A 17,488-nucleotide genomic window follows, 5' to 3' on the forward strand; every position below is an offset into this window, starting at 1 on the left:
GGGACGGCGCACGTGATACTTTTGCCTTATTTCCCAGGAGTAGAAATTACGGGAGAGAAAGTCTCTCGGACTGTATTGCAATTTGCCGACGTTAACTCCTGTGGCGTTTCTGAGCACCGTTGGAAAGCTCTTTTACTCCCCTTGTGAGCCGGACTTGACTGCATTTGGTTTCCCTGCTCCAGCACCGCAGCAAGCAGCCTCTCCCTCCAGCCCTCTGCCTGTGACTTTTCCTCTCCCTGGGACCTGTGCTCGCGCCAGCAGCAGCAAGGGGGGAGTAAAGGGAGGCGGTGAGCGCACGTGACAGATTGAGAAGCTGAAGCTGTTCGCAGACTGAGCAGCTCGAACCACTGCTGCTGGAGGAGACACCGCTACAGGTGGTTCCAGGCGGTGCTGAGGAGGAGGAGGAGGCGGCGGCAGCGGTGCGCGGGCTGGAATCTGGAATCCCGACCCAGGAGCACGCGCTCGCTCACGTGACTGCGGCTCGGCCACCCTCCCAACTGCCGGCGCTCGCGCCCGCCCGCCGCTCAGCCCCATCCATCATCCCACCTCCATCCATCCATCCATCCATCCCCTACTGATGATGGCGGGCTGTGGACTAAATGAAGACCTCCCCTTCTCCTCGTTTGTCTTCAGCTACATCAAGGAGAACCCGTTCACTCAGCAGGTAAGGTAACCACATCAATCAAACAGGCGATTTGTCGGATGGGGGGGGGGGGAGGAGAGGCTTGTTTAAAATGAATTAAAAACACTGCCAGCTGTACTGTTTGTTCATTCCCAGGAACCGAAAACGAAGAAAATTTCAACATTACTTTTTTTTTAAGAAAAGGGTATCCAGTTCGCCGGCATCTGTTGTGATTGGGGGCAGCGAAACTTGTCTGTGCAAACGTTCAACGATCTGTGCAATCAATCGGCATCATACAGACAATTTTCCCCCCCGACTGTGCTGACAATGTGTCCCGGTGCAGGATGTTCCTGGGGCAGTGTGTGTGTTACTGTAACTATGTAACCAAGAACTGTGTGAAAGTGCAGCGCGGGAGGTTGGCAGGTGACAGTTTTATTTTGTCAGCGGCGAGTCGAGTTCCATTTGGAGTAATTTCATTTTCAAGTATCTGGCCATGTCAATGTGCTTTATCTCCCCCCAAGAAGTGGCTGGATTTATAGTTTACCGGGTAATCCAAGCAGACACCCCGCGTGATAAAAGTGCTGCTGATCTAATGGAAAAGGCGAGGGAGTCCAGAGCCACCGTCTCTAGGAGACTGGAGACCAAACTTCCCGTTGCCAGTGTAATGTTACTGATCAGAGCCCGATCGAGCAACAACGCGAGTTAATAATACATTAATACAGTAAACACAAGAGGCGGGAGGCGCCAGGAGCAAATGCCATTCGACTCAGCCTTGTATTGGCTCCGTGTAGCATTTGCTGTATCTGCTCAACGTGACCAAGAAATTACACCCCAGCAGAGCTAATACATCAAATTACTGTACTTTGTCAGTCTTGCTGTCTGTACGTTTTTAAAAAATACGAGTAAATAAATATTCTTCATCTTTGAGGTTTAACTAAAGGTTGAAACGATTATGCAAAGTTCCCACCAAGCACGTTACTTGGCCACGCTCGGGCGAACCACAGAATCATGTAACGAGGAAGTTTGTGTCCCTGTGGAAGATTATCATCCCAATGACACCGCGAGGGATCTAATGTAGGGATAAATCTGGTGATTTTCCATCCAGGATCAGCACTTTGACACGGCGGACGGGGCTAGTTTTAAACAACCGCTTCATGACTTTTGAAGTATTTTGTGCACACAACAGTTTATCTGAAACCGTAGGGATGTCATTAATTCTGGATCTCTTCCGCAGCGTCTAGTAATTAAGAGATTGGTTTCTCACACACGGTCAGTCGAGCTTTGATAAACTCAGCAACCAAGGTTAACAACTTAGCCTGAAGGGCTTAGCTATCTAATCATTTTCACGTTTCTAGATAATGATCAAAAGTTGCCTCGGTTGGATTGAAATAGTATTGTTTAAATGTTTGGTGTGCGCAGGAATTGAGGGAGAGAAAACCGTATAGACGGTAAAATGTCAAGTGGGATTGAAAGAACTTTGCCGATAAAGAATGAAGATAACATTTTAGTGTAATTGAGAGGAGATGGCGGGTATACGATTAGGGTGAGGGTCATCAGCCCCAAGCACATCAAAGCTTCGAGACTTTGAGGAAGAGGCTTGCACCGTTTTACTATTGCAAAAGGGAAGATATGTGGACTGACATTGGGAACAATATTTCGGAAGGCCAGACACTGAATATCTTACAACCTTAGCATAGTTAATGGTAAAACAATCTAATTAATAATAAAAACTTATAGACTGACATAAACTAGTAAAGCAGAACTGGTAAAATATTGGACGATCATTATGTTATTAGTGTCGTCTGTTTAAGGTCGTTTAGGTTAGATGGTTCAATAAATTTTAACTAAAAATAATATCCAGAAAATGAGACACTTAAAGGATACACACAGATGTGTAGATTGCACCATTTGCCTGTTCTCCCTGTAAAACATTTCTTTAAATTGTAACATTTTTTAATTTTCTAAAAGTATGTCAATAGAATTTACAGACTTTCTAAGAAGAATATCATCCAATACACACACATAAGGCCCGTCACTTTTTAGATTGCCATACTCCTACCCAAGTACTCACACTTGGGTGTGAGTAAATCTGGCTCTGAGAAAGGGGACCTGTGTATTCTTGGTATTTTCCAAAATGCTTGTACAGGTTCTACATTACTTTCTCTGACAGGCAGATGTCTCACATGTACAAGAGTTATTCTCGCCAAGCAAGCTTATTCTTTGCAAGGCTGTAGTGAAGTTGAGAGCTATTTGTTGATTTCTTTTGAAAGCAACAGTGAGGTCAGTCATAGGACATGTCAATTTGACTGTTATATTTAGTATTTTCTGTGCATGCAAAGATCTGTTAAATGATATAACAGAAGTGTTTTGCATACATTTTTCATTCATTAGGTGAGAGCCTTGGCTCAATGGTTAGCTTTTTTTTGCATTCTGATCATGGGGTTTAAGCCAATGCAGAATTTGAGCACAAAAATCTTGGTTGACATGTCTGACCAAGTATTGTTCTCTTGCCAATGTAGTCTTATGAATGATTGATTAAACTGAGTTCCCATCTGCCCTTTCAGGTGGGCATACAAATCGTGAGACACTCTTCGCAGGAGAGTTCTGATTATCCTTATCAATATTTCTCCTTCACCTCTAACAGGTTAATTGTTCATTTATTACATTGTTTTTGTGGGGCCTAGATGTGCACAGATTTTCTACTGCATTGCCTTATATGGTCTACACCAATTTCTACGTTCCTACGTTTACTACATTGAGCCCACTTCAATAGTATTTAATCAGCTGTGAAGTATTGTGGGACGTTCTGATGTTGTGAAAGACACTAAGTTCCTTTCTTTCTATTTATGCCAAGTGATGTTAGAGCTGTATTATATCATTTGGATCATAATCCATATTTACATTTAATTCCCAGATAACACTTGGTTACATTTAAAGGGAGGCCATGATGTTTTTGCATGTTAAAATAATTTTAAATGGGATTTTTTCTTATACAATTCCCTTACTCTAACTTTCTAAGCACCTTGTGATGTTTATTAAAATGGCATTCTTGCCATTTTAAAGGTTAACTCATGACCTCCAAACCATTGTAAAGAAACAGAAAATCACAGCTTTTTTTGTAATTTCCCTCACAATTATTATTTAAAAAATATTTCTTGTCCACAGCTTCTAATTATCAGTTTGTACTGTCAGTTTTTCAAATCAGTAAAATAATTGGAGGCAGGTGACATTATTTGCCATAAAGTTGTAGGACATGATAAATAACAATAATTCCCTGAGATTGTATTGACTGGAGGTCATCATTTCATCACAGAGGGGCAGAAATTTTAAAATGAGAGGTAATTCAAATCCTTTTGTGCATTTCCTAATGTCTAGTTACAAATCAGCATTGGCACAGACTTATTGCTGGTTGCAAGCCCAGTTTCACAGCTGGAGGTGATGTGCAGCTAGAGAGATCTGAGTGAAAGTGAAAATAAGTAGATAATGTAAATGATTGCCTTGAGATGTTGTGACGTCAGAAAATATAATGTTTAGATTGACTCCTTAAATGCTATAGAGTCTAGCAAGTTCTGGTAGCAATCTTCTGAGATAGCAGTGTTTCCTTTTTCAATTTCCTGCCACCCTCTTCAAGATGCTGAATGGTTGAGCATTCCCAGGGGTGTTATATGGTAGAAACTTCCCAACTTGGAACATTTTCAGCTATCAGGATTATATCTGGGTTCTAACTCTACTGGTGTCATCTGACTGCACAGTGTCACAATCCTGTGCGAGGTGGCCAGATAATGTGGCTGCCTCTGCTTTCTCCAGACAGTGGAAGGATGGTGGTTGAAATCCCATGATGAGAGTTACAATAAATTGACTTGAAGCTTTGGGCAGCCAGTTGCTCCAGCAGGAGAACGCAAGGGTGCCTCAGAATGGAGATGCTTTTTGAAGCCTTCAGAAAATGTAAAAAAATAATGATCACAGCTGTCAATCCATCCCTCCAACAAGATGGCTTGTGCTTGTAACCTTCTCATCCCAGCAGTTCAGTGATGGAGGTGGGTGTTCTATTTGAGAGAATTAAAGCATCATTGGTCCCTTGCTCTGCCATTGGGAGGTGCCTCCAGGCATTGGGGATTTGCCTGTGTTTTGTTCCTTTTTTAATTGATACTGCTGCTGTGTTGAGCTTGTCTCCAGCAAGATTGTCCAAAGGCAAGAATGCATGAGGGAACTGACCCAGTGTGTTACTTTAATTTCTGCTTCCTGATCCAATCTTGCCCCTGTGGGGTTAATGAGTTTGTACCCATGATCTACCCCACTTCTATTCCCTAACCACATGTAATAACATAAACTCATGAGTGATGGGAATTGGAATATATAAGGGCTTATTATACCAAATGTTCAAGAGTCAGGGGGCAGAGGTGAGTGTGGTGATTACTAAGGAGAAGGTGTGAGTGAAGGTGGATAAATCACCTGGACCAGATGGACTACACCCCAGAGCTCTGAAGGAAATGGCTGAAGAGATTGTGGAGGCATGAGTGGTGATCTTTCAGGAATCACTAGAGTCAAAGAGGGTCCAAGAGCTCTGGAAAATCACTAATGTAACACCCTTGTTTAAGAATGGAGGGAGGCAAAATATGGGAAATTACAGGCCAGTTGGCCTGACCTTGGTTGTTGGTAAGATTTTAGAGTCCATTATAAGGATGAGATTTTGGAGTACTTGTAAGTGCATGATAGAATAGGACAAAGTCAGCATGGCTTTGTCAAGAGGGGGTAATTCCTGACAGGTTTGTTAGAATTCTTTTGAGAAGGTAATGAGCAAGTTTGACAAAGGAGAACCAGTGGATATCATCTACTTGGATTTTGAGAAGGTGCTGCACAGGTTGCTGCTGAGTAAGAGCCATGGTATTAGAGGCAAGATACTAGCATGGATAGAAGATTGGCTGACTAGCAGAAGGCAGCGTATGGGGATAAAAGGGTCCTTTTTAGGATGGCAGTTGGTAACAAGTGGAGTTCTGCAGGGGTCAGTGTTGGGTCCATAACTTTCCACTTTATACATCAATGATTTTGATGAAGGATTGAGGGCATTGTGGCTAAGTTTGCAAATGATACAAACATTACTTCTCTGCTTTTGTATTTTTTCATATAAAAATAACACCCAGTACTTTTGTATTCTCACTTTGGTGTTTGATATTTTCAACAGTTTTTATGTATGTATATTCCCAGATCTCTTTGGACCCCTACCTTATCTTTCAAGGAAAATAATCATCTCTTTACTCCACCTCCTAAAATGAATCAGCTGGCATTTCGTTATATTGGGTAGGCAGGAATAAAATATACTTCTATGTTCAATTGGTGGTATAAACCCTTAATGTGGACCAAACATCAGAGCGCACTTGTCCAAGAGCAAACTTGTTTTATACTTTATATTCAGAATTAATTATTCAAAAATTTCCAAAAGGTAATTCTTGTAAGTTTAATCGCAAGTACTTTTCATGTTCCCACATTTTTCCAATTAGTAGTTGTACTGTTCCCAGGACTTTTTATCCATCCAGTGGAATGGCAGAAATGGAGAATTGTTTTTGCAGATGATTTTACCCAATTCACAATTTTCCTATATCCCCAGCTTACCCATCCCATGGAATGGCAGAGATGGAGAATTGGTTTTGGAGATTGTTTCACCTGAATCACAATGCTCCTATATCCCTGGCTTTGAGTTAATGTGTTAAGTTCCATATGTACTATCTTGCTTTTCCTGAGTACTCCTACTAAATCTACAATTTCACAATTCTTTTGCACAGCACTTCTATAAAAGTTACAGGGTCATTCCTGCACTGTTAACCTCATGTCCCCAACTCTACCACTACCACCAAGTCAAGGGATCATGGACATCACTATGGTTAGTACTGCTAACTCTCAGCTCCAGGGACCTGGCTTGGGTCACTGCCTGTGTGGAGTTTGCACATTCTCCCCATGTCTGCGTGGGTTTCTTCTGAGTGCTCCAGTTTCCTCAGTCCACAGTACAAAAATGTGCAGGTTGGCCATGTTAAATTGCCCCTTAATGTCTCGGGATAAGGTGATTTGAGTGAGAAGCAGGGTAAATATGTGCGATTATGGGAATATGGCCTAGATGGGATTATTGTTGGTGCAGACTCGATGGGCCTTTTGTAGGGATTATATGATCAATGCTGTTCAATGAAGAGTGCAGGAGGCCATGTCAGGATAGTACCAGTCATATCTGAAAATGACATGTCAACCTGGTGAAGCTACAATATAAGACTACTTGTGTCCCAACCATCATAATACTCCTATATCCCTGGCTTTGAGTTAATGTGTGAGCTCCATATGTAATACCTTGCTTTTTTTGGTAAGTTTGCTGATGACACGAAGGTTGGTGGTGTTGTGGATAGTCTGGAGGGATGTCAGAAGTTGCAGTGAGACATAGATAGGATGCAAGGCTGGGCAGAGAAGTGGCAGGTGGACTTCAACGCGGATAAATGTGTAGTGGTCCATTTTGGCAGGTCCAATGGGATGAAGGAGTACAACATCAAGGCTAGGGCTCTTAGAGGAGCAGAAGGACCTTGGAGTCCGGGTAAATAGGACTCTTAAATTGGCCTTACAGGTGGAGGATGTGGTCAAGAAGGCGTATGGTCTGCTAGCCTTCATTAACCAAGGGATTGAGTTTAGGAATTGGGAGATAATGCTGCAACTTTATAAGACCCTTGTCAGACCCCACTTGGAGTACTGTGCGCAGTTCTGGTTGCCTCACTACAAGAAGGATGCGGAAGCTATTGAGAGGGTGCAGAGGAGATTTACAAGGATGTTGCCTGGATTGGGTGGCATGCCTTATGAGGATAGGTTGAGGGAGCTAGGTCTTTTCTCCCTGGAGAGACGAAGGATGAGAGATGACCTGATAGAGGTTTATAAGACGTTGAGAGGTATAGATAGGGTGGATTCTCGGAGGCTATTTCCCAGGGCTGAAATGCTCGCTACAAGAGGACACAGGTGCTGGGGAGCAGGTACAGAGGAGACGTCAGGGGTAAGTTTTTCACTCGGGGTGGTGAGGTGAGTGGAATCGGCTGCCGTCAGTGGTGGTAGAGCAAACTCGCTGGGGTCTTTAAGAGACTTCTGGATGAGTACATGGAACTTAATGGGATTGAGGGTTATAGATAGGCCTGGTAGGTAGGGATATGATTGGCTCAACTTGTGGGCCGAAGGGCCTGTTTGTGCTGTAGTGTTCCATGTTCTATGTAAGCAGCAAATGATAAACAGAGCTAGGTGATTCCACTGCCAATAGATCAGATCTAAACTCTGCAGTCCTATCACATCCAGTTGTGAATAATCTCTCCCTCCATGTGAACAAAACAAAGGAGATAGACAGACTTCACGAAGTGTCTGTCTACATCAATGGTGATAAAGTAGAAATGGGCGAGAGCTTAAAATTTTTAGATATCCGGATCACCAACACCCTGTCCTGGTCCCTCATGCCAACAGTATAGTTAAGAAAACCCACCAATGCCTCTACTTTCTCAGAAGGTTAAGGAAATATGGCATGTCCCTTACGACTCCTCTTTTACAGAGGCACCATAGACAGTATTCTTTCTGGTTGTAACACAGCTTGGTATGGCTCCTGCCCTGTTCAAGACTGCAAGAAACTACAAAGGGTTGTGAACAAAGCCGAGTCCATCACTCAAACTAGCCTCCCACCCATTGACACTATTTACATTTCCCGTTGCCTCGGACAAACAGCCAGCATTTTATCTCTCTTGATGGGAAAAAGATACAAATGTTTGAGGACACATGCCAACCGACTCAAGAACAACTTCTTTCCTGCTGCCATCAGACTTTTGAATGGATGTACCTCGCGTTAAGTTGATCTTTCTCTACACCCTAGCTATGACTATAACACTACATTCTGCACCCTCTCCTTTCCTTCTCTATGTATGGTATGCTTCATCTGTACAGCGTGCAAGAAACAGTACTTTTTACTATGCTAATACATGTGACAATAACAAATCAAATCAAGTGGTGGACAGTTAAAGTTTGGAAGAAAAGGGTCCACAAATAACACCATCCTCAATGATGATCAGCTCGGTGCATCAGTGCAAAAGGATAAAGCTGAAGTCTTTGCAACAATCTTCAACCAAAAGTTCTGAATAGATGATCCATTTTGGTCTACTGCAGACATCCCAGCATCCCAGATGCCAGTTTTCAGCCAACTTGATTCAGTCCACATGATATCAAAAATAGCCAAAGGCAATAGGTACTGCAAAGGCTTTGACAATGGGCCACAACATCTAAGCCCCCAGTGTGTCAGATTGGCGTGATACATCAACGATGTACTGGGGAAATGCTCTTGGAGTTTCATGTAGAAGGTTTGCATGGCAATTGCCTAGAAATGCAGGCTTCCTCTGGGCAATTGCCTTGCTCTGAGAACCAGCTGAAAATATGATTTTAAACACCAAACTTCAGATGATTCTGACTGGGTTCCATAATTACCTAGAAAAAGTTAAAATTACAACCTTCTGGGTAACTATTGTAGAGACCCAATCTCCATGGAATGCCCCTGACTCCAGAGGGGCCGCCACACCCTCTGACCATCCCTTCCACAGGAATTTCTACCTGCACAAAACTTCTCCCTCTCATTCAAGTCTGACTGGACCTGACTAATGCCTGTTTCTTCCGAATTGCCTATTGGATTTCTTGGTGACTAGGTCACAGCAGGAAACAAATGGTCCAAGTATTCTGCTATCTGGATCATTTGGAGATGGGACATCAGTTGGAAGATGTATGTCAGGGATGCTGTGCAAGTTCTGGCATACATTCTGAAATTGCCTGGTGAATTTGAACTTCTGTTGGACTGATTTCTGCTCCCTGGGATCCTCCATTAATATCTTGGACACTGAGCTCAGGATCAAAATATTAGATCAGATACTTGGGACTTACCTGGGGGTGTTATGCTTGTTAATATCTGCTTTAACTTCATGATTCACCAATGTAATTGAACTGACCACCACAGCCAAACCCACCCCTCTGCTCCTGATCTGACTCTCATCCCACCACCCTGGCTGTCCACTCATCCAAACAATAATGCACTCGTCCATGTGCTAACGTACTCGCTTCCTAATATGGAACTTGCCTGAATATAGCAGCTAATGCTAACAAAAAGGGAGCATGATCCTTTGACTCTCTGACACTTGCTGGACTTGTTATGGAAAGGCTGTGCTGATTTGTTTCTGCTACACCTAGCATCAGAACACCAGACAGAAAATGGGGTGTAGAAAAGCTCACATGCAGTGGCAACGCAGCTGACTGGAAAATCTGGGCCAATTTTAATTACCTCTATTACATTACTCTTCAGGAGACCCAGCCTGTCAATCCTTTGAGCTTGATGTTCCTGTGTGGTGTGTGGTTCCTGGAGGTCAATGTCCTATTTAGGGTCATCCCAAGTGTGTTGGAATTGGGTGATGCTAACTTCTAGCCATATATTTGGATGTTGAATTCCTTTTATTGGCTTTTGAAAGGAAATTCATGAGAAGAGTTCACACAAATCTTAGCCAAATCTAAAAGTGAAATAATTATTTAATATTTCTGCCATCTTTCTGCTGTTACCTGTACTATTATCTTGTCTTCATGTTGCTGTTCCCATCACACCCTTCATTTTTATTGTAATCAACTTGCTCTTGAAATTATCTTGCCATTGATTTTCATAAAGCACCATACTTAAAGTAATGGTATATGTGTTCTAATTGACATCAATGGCAGCAATGAATTACTTTCCGTGTTTTTGCATTGATGGTTGACTAGTGCTGCTGAGTGAAAAAAATCTTTGTTTATGTTCAGCATTGGCCCAGGTATTCAGTATCAACTGGTAGGAAACATCTGGGCAAAACTGATTGTATATTTATAGAAAGATTGCATGGTATTTTCACCTGAATATATCAATATTTTCTTGTTATATCATCTAACTTTGGAAATGAATAATCAATGCTTTCTCATAATAGACTCTTAAAATATTTCATTATGTTAATTATTAGAATAATTGTGTGCAAAAACACCTAAACCAGATACTCATAGTAAGATTTAAATGATGTGGTATAATCCTGGTCTATTTTAAATCTGATATAACATTGATACTATTCATTCACATTTGCATTGGGGAAGTGGACAGCACAGCTGCTGTAATATTGTTTTGCTGTACTGGAAAATCTCAGTCTGCTGTTTATGATTCTAAAAGCAGCCTCTTAGAGAAGGGGCTTACCCCAGGTCGGACTCCTGGTTGCATCTGCACTGTTTTGGCTGGAACTTCTGTACCCTCGCCTATAAAACGGATTCATCTCCCTTTGTCTATCTCATACTATGAAGTCAACACCACTTGAAAAGTGAATTATACTGCATCAGTTTTCAGCCTGTCAACCCCTGTGAAGGAATACCTCCATTGGACTTTGCTTTGGGATTCTACTCACATGACACAATGTTTCTGTTCTCAGGTCTCTGCACTGTAAATCTTTTCTCTATCCCTTGAACCATATGCAAAGCAGCAACATTGAACTCCTCCCACATTTGAGAGTATTTAACTTCTGAGGTATTCCTATCTTGAGTTTGCTGTGGGGTTATAAATAAAAATTGGATTATATCAAAATCCCAGGGGTTGGGTAACATGCCACCACTTATAATAGGGGAAGAAAATCAAACCACCTTTTCTGTTTTATGGATAGGTAGTGAGAGGAGAAATCAGTATTGTTTAAATTGACTCTGCAACATCCTGCAATTCCACTCAAACTTTTTGTCTGAGGGAACACCTTGCCGACTGTTAGATTCACTCTTCTGACTTTTTCATTTTATTTTAATTCAATCTTTAGTTTCCCTTCTATTTCTCTTTTTCTATTTGAGTCCTAATTTATTAATTTCTCTGTTTCTGTGTGGTTGAGGAAATGAATTATAACATTTGTCAAGTTTCCAGGTGCTCATCCTTCCCTCTCACTTCCAACAACCTACAGGGCAATTATTTGCAAGCTGAATGATGAAGGGAAAGTCCCACTGGACTTTTCAGTCCAGGAAAAATTGGGCCTTTACTTAATGTATTCTTAGATGTGAAACTTAAGGCAATAATATAATTTGTTTATGTAGTTTCATGAATCATGAGAATTAAACTGATTTATTATTTCAACTCCAGCATTAGATTATTCAATTAACCAATCCTGTGGCTTTACTTATTTAATATGTTACTTGGAATTTTTTTTATGCTTCCCGTTCAAACTTTCTGGTTATTTTGTTGTTTTTAGTTTTCAGATTTTGGTCAGGTAAAGCAAAATGAATATAGAACTGTCTCATTGCTCTGTTCCTTCTAAGTAAAGTTTGCTTCAATTTTTGCTTGGTTGCAATTGTTTGCTTTCATAGTGATGAACAGTTTTCCCTGTAAGCTGCTTGCATGGCCATGCAGAAAGCTGCGAGGTACCCTGAAGGCTTCTTACAAATTGTCTTGTTTTAAGGTAGTGTCAACAATGCCTCGCAAAAAGTGTTAAGTGAACAGGCCATGCACATTTAGGGAGGGAGGGGAGTGGAGAGTCATTTGGTGGATCGGATGAACTTTCCTATTAGAATACTCCCAAACTGAGAGTAACACTCGATCACCCTATTGTTGGTCCTGTTATTAGATTGACCTCTAAATGAAGAGCATGCTGGGCTGATAAATATGTTGAAATTTGGGAGATGGGAGGGGTAGTGTGGGTGTCAACATATGGTAGCTGTAGTGCCAAACTGTAGTTTTCATTTGTTTCACATTGAAAGATCATCTATTAAATATATATTCTGAGCTCCATTTCCTTTTAACGGCGGCATGGTGGCACTGTGGTCAGCAGTGTTGCCTCACATGCCAGGGACCTGGGTTCGATTCCTGGCTTGGGTCAGTGTGCGGAGTCTGCACCTTCTCTCTAAGTCTGCGTGGGTTTCTTCCTGGTGCTCCCTCAGTCCAAAAGTCGTGCTGGTTAGAGACATTGGCCACGCTAAATTCTCCCTCCAGTGTACCCGAGCAGCTGCCGGAGTGTGGCAACTTGGGGATTTTCACAGTAACTTCATTGCACTATTAATGTAAGCCTACTAGTGACACTAATAAATAAACTATAAAACTTTTACATTGACTGCATAGATTGAAATGACAGAGTAGTGCCCTTTGTCTGCTGTGTTAGATACTGCAGTTGATACTGCAAAAAAGTGTACCAAATGGAATTCAACAGCTTAAGCATTTTAAACAATTGTTCTGAAATATAGAACCATAGAAAGCTACAGTGCAGAAGGAGGCCCTTCAGCCCATCGAGTCTGCACCGAACACAGTCCCACCCAGGCCCTAACCCCCATATCCCTACATATTATACCCACGAATCCCTCTAACCTACGCATCCCTGGATACTAAGGGGCAATTTCTTAGCGCAGCCAATCAACCTAACCCGCATATCTTTGAACTGTGGGAGGAAGCTGGAGGAAACCCATGCAGACATGAGGAGAATGTGCAAACTCCACACACACAGTGACCCGAGCCGGGAATTGAACCCAGGACCCTGGAGCTGTGAAGCAGCAGTGCTAACCACTGTGCTACCATGCCGCCCATTATCTTCAGCTCATATCTTCAGTGTTGTCTGTTTTTGATTGTCCCATTTTGGTAACTGATACAGCCCCATATTCTTTGACACTGTGAAATTGAATTTAGTTTCAGACTGAGACAAGAATATCCCCAAATCGAATGAGTTTGAGCACTTGTATTCATGGAGAACAGGATTTCAAGTCACAAAACTGTCCATGATGTAGAACTAACTTGTCAGTTTCATGAGGAGTGGATGCAAGGAGAGCAAATTCTGGAAATGTGTTTGGGGGGGGAAAAAAGACTTAAGTATCACAATTGCTGAAACAAAAAGCCATAAGTGCCAGAAACAAATAGCTAGTCAGACAGTCACCATAGGACTGCTGAGCTGAATGCATCCTAGCAGTGACGCAACTTTGAAGCAGAAGCACTGCTAGAAAACATTGGACCACGATATTGGGCTGCTCTGCTCCAGAAAGACCATAGTATAATTTGATGCTGTAGTTGTGATATAATAGTTACAGTAGTTCCAGTGTAACAGTTGTGTGCTCCCAAAATCAATGATGTCATGCCATGTGTTGAACTGCCCTGTCACCTTTTTAATTTGATTTCCATTAGACCAGTATATTTGTAGTAATAAAAAAATATATATTGTTGATCTTTGTTAAATGGGTTCATATATTGTACAGGCGTAAAGATATAATACTGGTTCTTCCATGTACAGACATTGTGGGCTGGATTTTCACTGAGTCAGGGAGACTCCATTAACTTCTAAAAATGAAAGCCAGAACCTGATTTCGAGATTCATGACTGTGTTCCTTGGCTTTTCAAGTTGCAACAGCTGCTCTTAAGGGTATGGGCTGGTTTTGGTCACATGGCCGCTTCCAGCATCCCAGGCCTGGCCTGCTCCATTGTGAGGATTGGCATGCCCTAGTCATCCATGCTTTTCATGGAGCTGAGCAAGCTTTTCAAAGAATCATGCTTACAGCACCACATGAACCATAGTGTGCATGAGGGAACCTTGTGCAAGGTAAGTTCAAAAGGTCCTCCTCATGCTCCCATTCCAAGATATACCACTATACAGTGTATTGAATGAAATGAACCCTATAGTGACAATAGGCTGTTTTTTAAAATTAAATCAGTCATTCACTGATAACTTTCCAGTTTTTTTAAATGCAGGATTCAAGTGTCAATCATCCTGACCCTTTAAAATATCAATAGCAGAAATAGCAAGCATTTATTTTATGGAAGCAAATATTATGCAGTTGGCAGCATGTATCAGAGAGCTAGAGCTATCAATCAAACAATGTTTTCTCTGAGGCTTCGAGGTTTCAGTATTCTAATGGATATCTGGGCACAGCCAGTAATACCTAGAAGGTGTGTGTGGGGGCAATACTTTGGCTTGGGAACATGAAGGATCATAGCAGTTGGTTGGAGGAGTAGATTTGCGTGGAGGACATAAGGGGCCATGGGATGGGGGGTGCGATTTGAGGGCTTGAGGTGACATGGATAGGGCATTGTGAATGTGATGGGGGTGTGGGGACTGGAATGCCTTTCTGTTTTTACTCTAGCTGGAATAAAGTCCCACAGCCTCAAGGTGGGCTATTTTAAACAGCCCATCCAAGAACATGGATATCCTTCTAGTTGCTCCTTCGCATTTTCACTGGTTGGCTGGTTCAACTGCAGCTCTCACCGGCTCCCTCCCTGGACAGGAAAATTCCATCCTTGCAGGGACTTTTTCTCAAGGAGGGTGAGGGTGAGCCAAGCTGGGAATTTTTCCAGCTCCTGCTACCTGCCTCAAGATAAAAACCAGTCCTATGATTTTGCTACTGTAAGATAATTGGTATTTAATGCATCTTATTAATATTAACATTTATTACACAACAAAAGGTAGCCTATGTACTTGATGGGAAATGTTTGTCATTGATGAATTGTAAAGTTTTCCTATAACTGATGAAGTTTTGGGTTACTTTTGTTATGGGAGTGGGTATTGCTGAAGACACTAACCATGATATTAGTAACATTTAATTGTGTAGGATAATTTTTTTTAAAAAAATGTGTTGTGTGCATTTGTGTATATTATTACAACCCTACAAGAGTAGATTTTCCAACATCACTGCACCTGGGGCACACCTCTGTTGTCCAGCTCCAGGGCTGCCAAAATTTCTTGTCCCAGGCTATCTACGCGGTCCTAAAGGCTCCTGTCATGTAGTTCTACCTAAAGACATGATCCACTATCATCCCAGAAAAATGCATCTTAGGTCCCATTTGAACTTTGAAATTCTGGAGGTTTTATAAACAGAAAAGAACTCCAGTTCCCAAACTCATTAACATCAAACTCCACTTCTTCCTCAGGAATGACCTAGTGATTACAGGCTTATATTAATGGATAAAGACTTGATGACCAGTTTTGATTTGATTTATTATTATCACATGAATACAGTGAAAAGTATTGTTTCTTGCACACAATACAGACAAATCATACTGTTCATAGAGAAGGAAAGGACAGAGTGCAAAATGTAGTGTTAAAGCCATAGCTGGGTGTGGAGAAAGATGAACTTAATATAAAGTAAGTCCATTCAAAGGTTTGATGGCAGCAAGGAAGAAGCTCTTCTTGGGTTGGTTGGTACATAGACTTTTGTATCTTTTTCCTGATGGAAGAGATAATGCCGGGGTGGGGGGGGAATGGTGCATGGATCCTTAATTATGCTGCTTTTCTGAGGCGGTGGGAAGTGTAGACAGTGTCAGTGGGTGGGAGGCTGGTTTGAAAGATGGATTGGGCTTTGTTCAGGACCTTGTGTAAGTTTCTTGCAGTCTTAGACAGAGCAGGAGCCATTACCAGCTGTGATACAACCAGAAAGAATGCTTTGTATGGTGCATCTGGAAAAGTTGGTGGGAGTCATAGACATGCCAAATTTCCTTTAGTATTCTGAGAAAATAGAAGCTGTGGGGAGCTTTCTAAATTATAATGTCGCCATAGGGGAAATCATGGGGCACCAGGATCCCAAACTTGTTTACGCTGATGATCTAACTACCTGAAAACTTGAAGCTCTCTACTATTTCTATTTTGTTCCTATTGATGTAGAAAGGATTGTGTCCTCCACTAAGCTTCCTGAAATTGATGACTGTCTCCTTTGTTTCATTAGGGAGAGATTGTTGTCATTGCACCAGTTCATCAGATCCTCTATCTCATTCCTGTACTCTGTCTCATCATTGTTTGAGATCTGACCCACTACAGTGGTGTCATCAGCAAATTTAAAAATTGAGTTTGGGTGGAAGTTGGCCACGTAGTCATAGATGCATAAGGAGTATAGTAAGGGGCTGAGGATATAGCCTTGAGGGGCACCGGCATATAGAATGATCGTGAAGGAGGTGTTATTGTCTATCCTTACTGACTGCTGTTGAGGATCCAGTTGCAGAGGAAGGAGCTGTGTCCCAAGCCATAGAGTTTGGAGGTGAGTTTTGTAGGAATAATAGTGTTGAAGGCTGAACTGCACTCGATAAATAAATAGGAGTCTGAAGGTCTCTGCCTCAAGTTTTATGCCAAAGAGCTGGGCAATTCCCTAGGTTTAAAAGTTAGAAAAATGCACCTTACTCTCTCACGTATCTTCACAACTCTGGAGCTTTGTTTCCCTTTCAAACAGGAAGTTGTGAAGCAATCAATTGAGGTTTTGTCCAAAAAATGAAACAATGGAAAGAGAAAATAAGTTAGCTTTATTGGAGAGTGAATTTTGTGTTAGATGGAATATTAAAATAATAATACTGTGAGAATCAACATGATCTTATTCTTTATGCTTGTATATTGAATATATAAATTATTATTGAATAGACTGGTCCCGTATTGCAAGACTGAGTATGTCACTGATAATGTTTGCTTATTTTCTTCTGGGCTCCTGGTTTGTGTATCTGTAAGTTCTTTTGAGAAACATTGTCAGGAAGCAAGTTTGCTAAGATAGGCAAGCATAAAAATAGAAACATGTTTTTCTATTGCCTTATGGTGATAAAATAGTTGAATATATCACAACCAGAACTTTTGAGGGAGTATGTTGTCTATACAAATGTCTTAACTTTAACTGGAGTATTTTTAAAATCCTCATGAACTATCCATATGATATGCCAGATGGAACCTAGATAAGAATTAACCAAGATAAACGCCACTTATTCTGTGCAATATCTCCCAATTTATTTTTATAATTAATTTCTGGTGCAGTATCTTTCAAAAATAGGCTAATGTGTCTCTGATAAATTCTGTCAACAGTAACTTAAATACTAAATTTTGAATCCCTAGAACCCCTGCAGTGTGGGAGAAG

At 41.5% G+C, this 17,488-nt stretch overlaps 1 protein-coding gene across 2 annotated transcripts in view; it reads left to right on the forward strand.

Annotated features, from left to right (window-relative positions):
• Positions 1-441: 441 nt before the first annotated feature.
• ppargc1a (peroxisome proliferator-activated receptor gamma, coactivator 1 alpha) overlaps positions 442-17,488 on the forward strand; it is a 615,590-nt gene continuing 598,543 nt past the window's right edge. The window contains exon 1 of one of the 2 annotated variants that reach the window (XM_080189518.1): positions 442-664. In XM_080189518.1, the coding sequence (XP_080045644.1) occupies positions 578-664 (87 nt within the window). In that variant the 5' untranslated portion in view covers positions 442-577. The remainder of the gene's footprint in view (positions 665-17,488) is intronic. The other variant, XM_080189492.1, reaches the window with a different exon arrangement.

The sequence above is a fragment of the Carcharhinus amblyrhynchos genome, chromosome 1, assembly GCF_965287045.1.
Source record: "Carcharhinus amblyrhynchos chromosome 1, sCarAmb.v2.hapA, whole genome shotgun sequence".
NCBI classification, from domain to species: domain Eukaryota; kingdom Metazoa; phylum Chordata; class Chondrichthyes; order Carcharhiniformes; family Carcharhinidae; genus Carcharhinus; species Carcharhinus amblyrhynchos.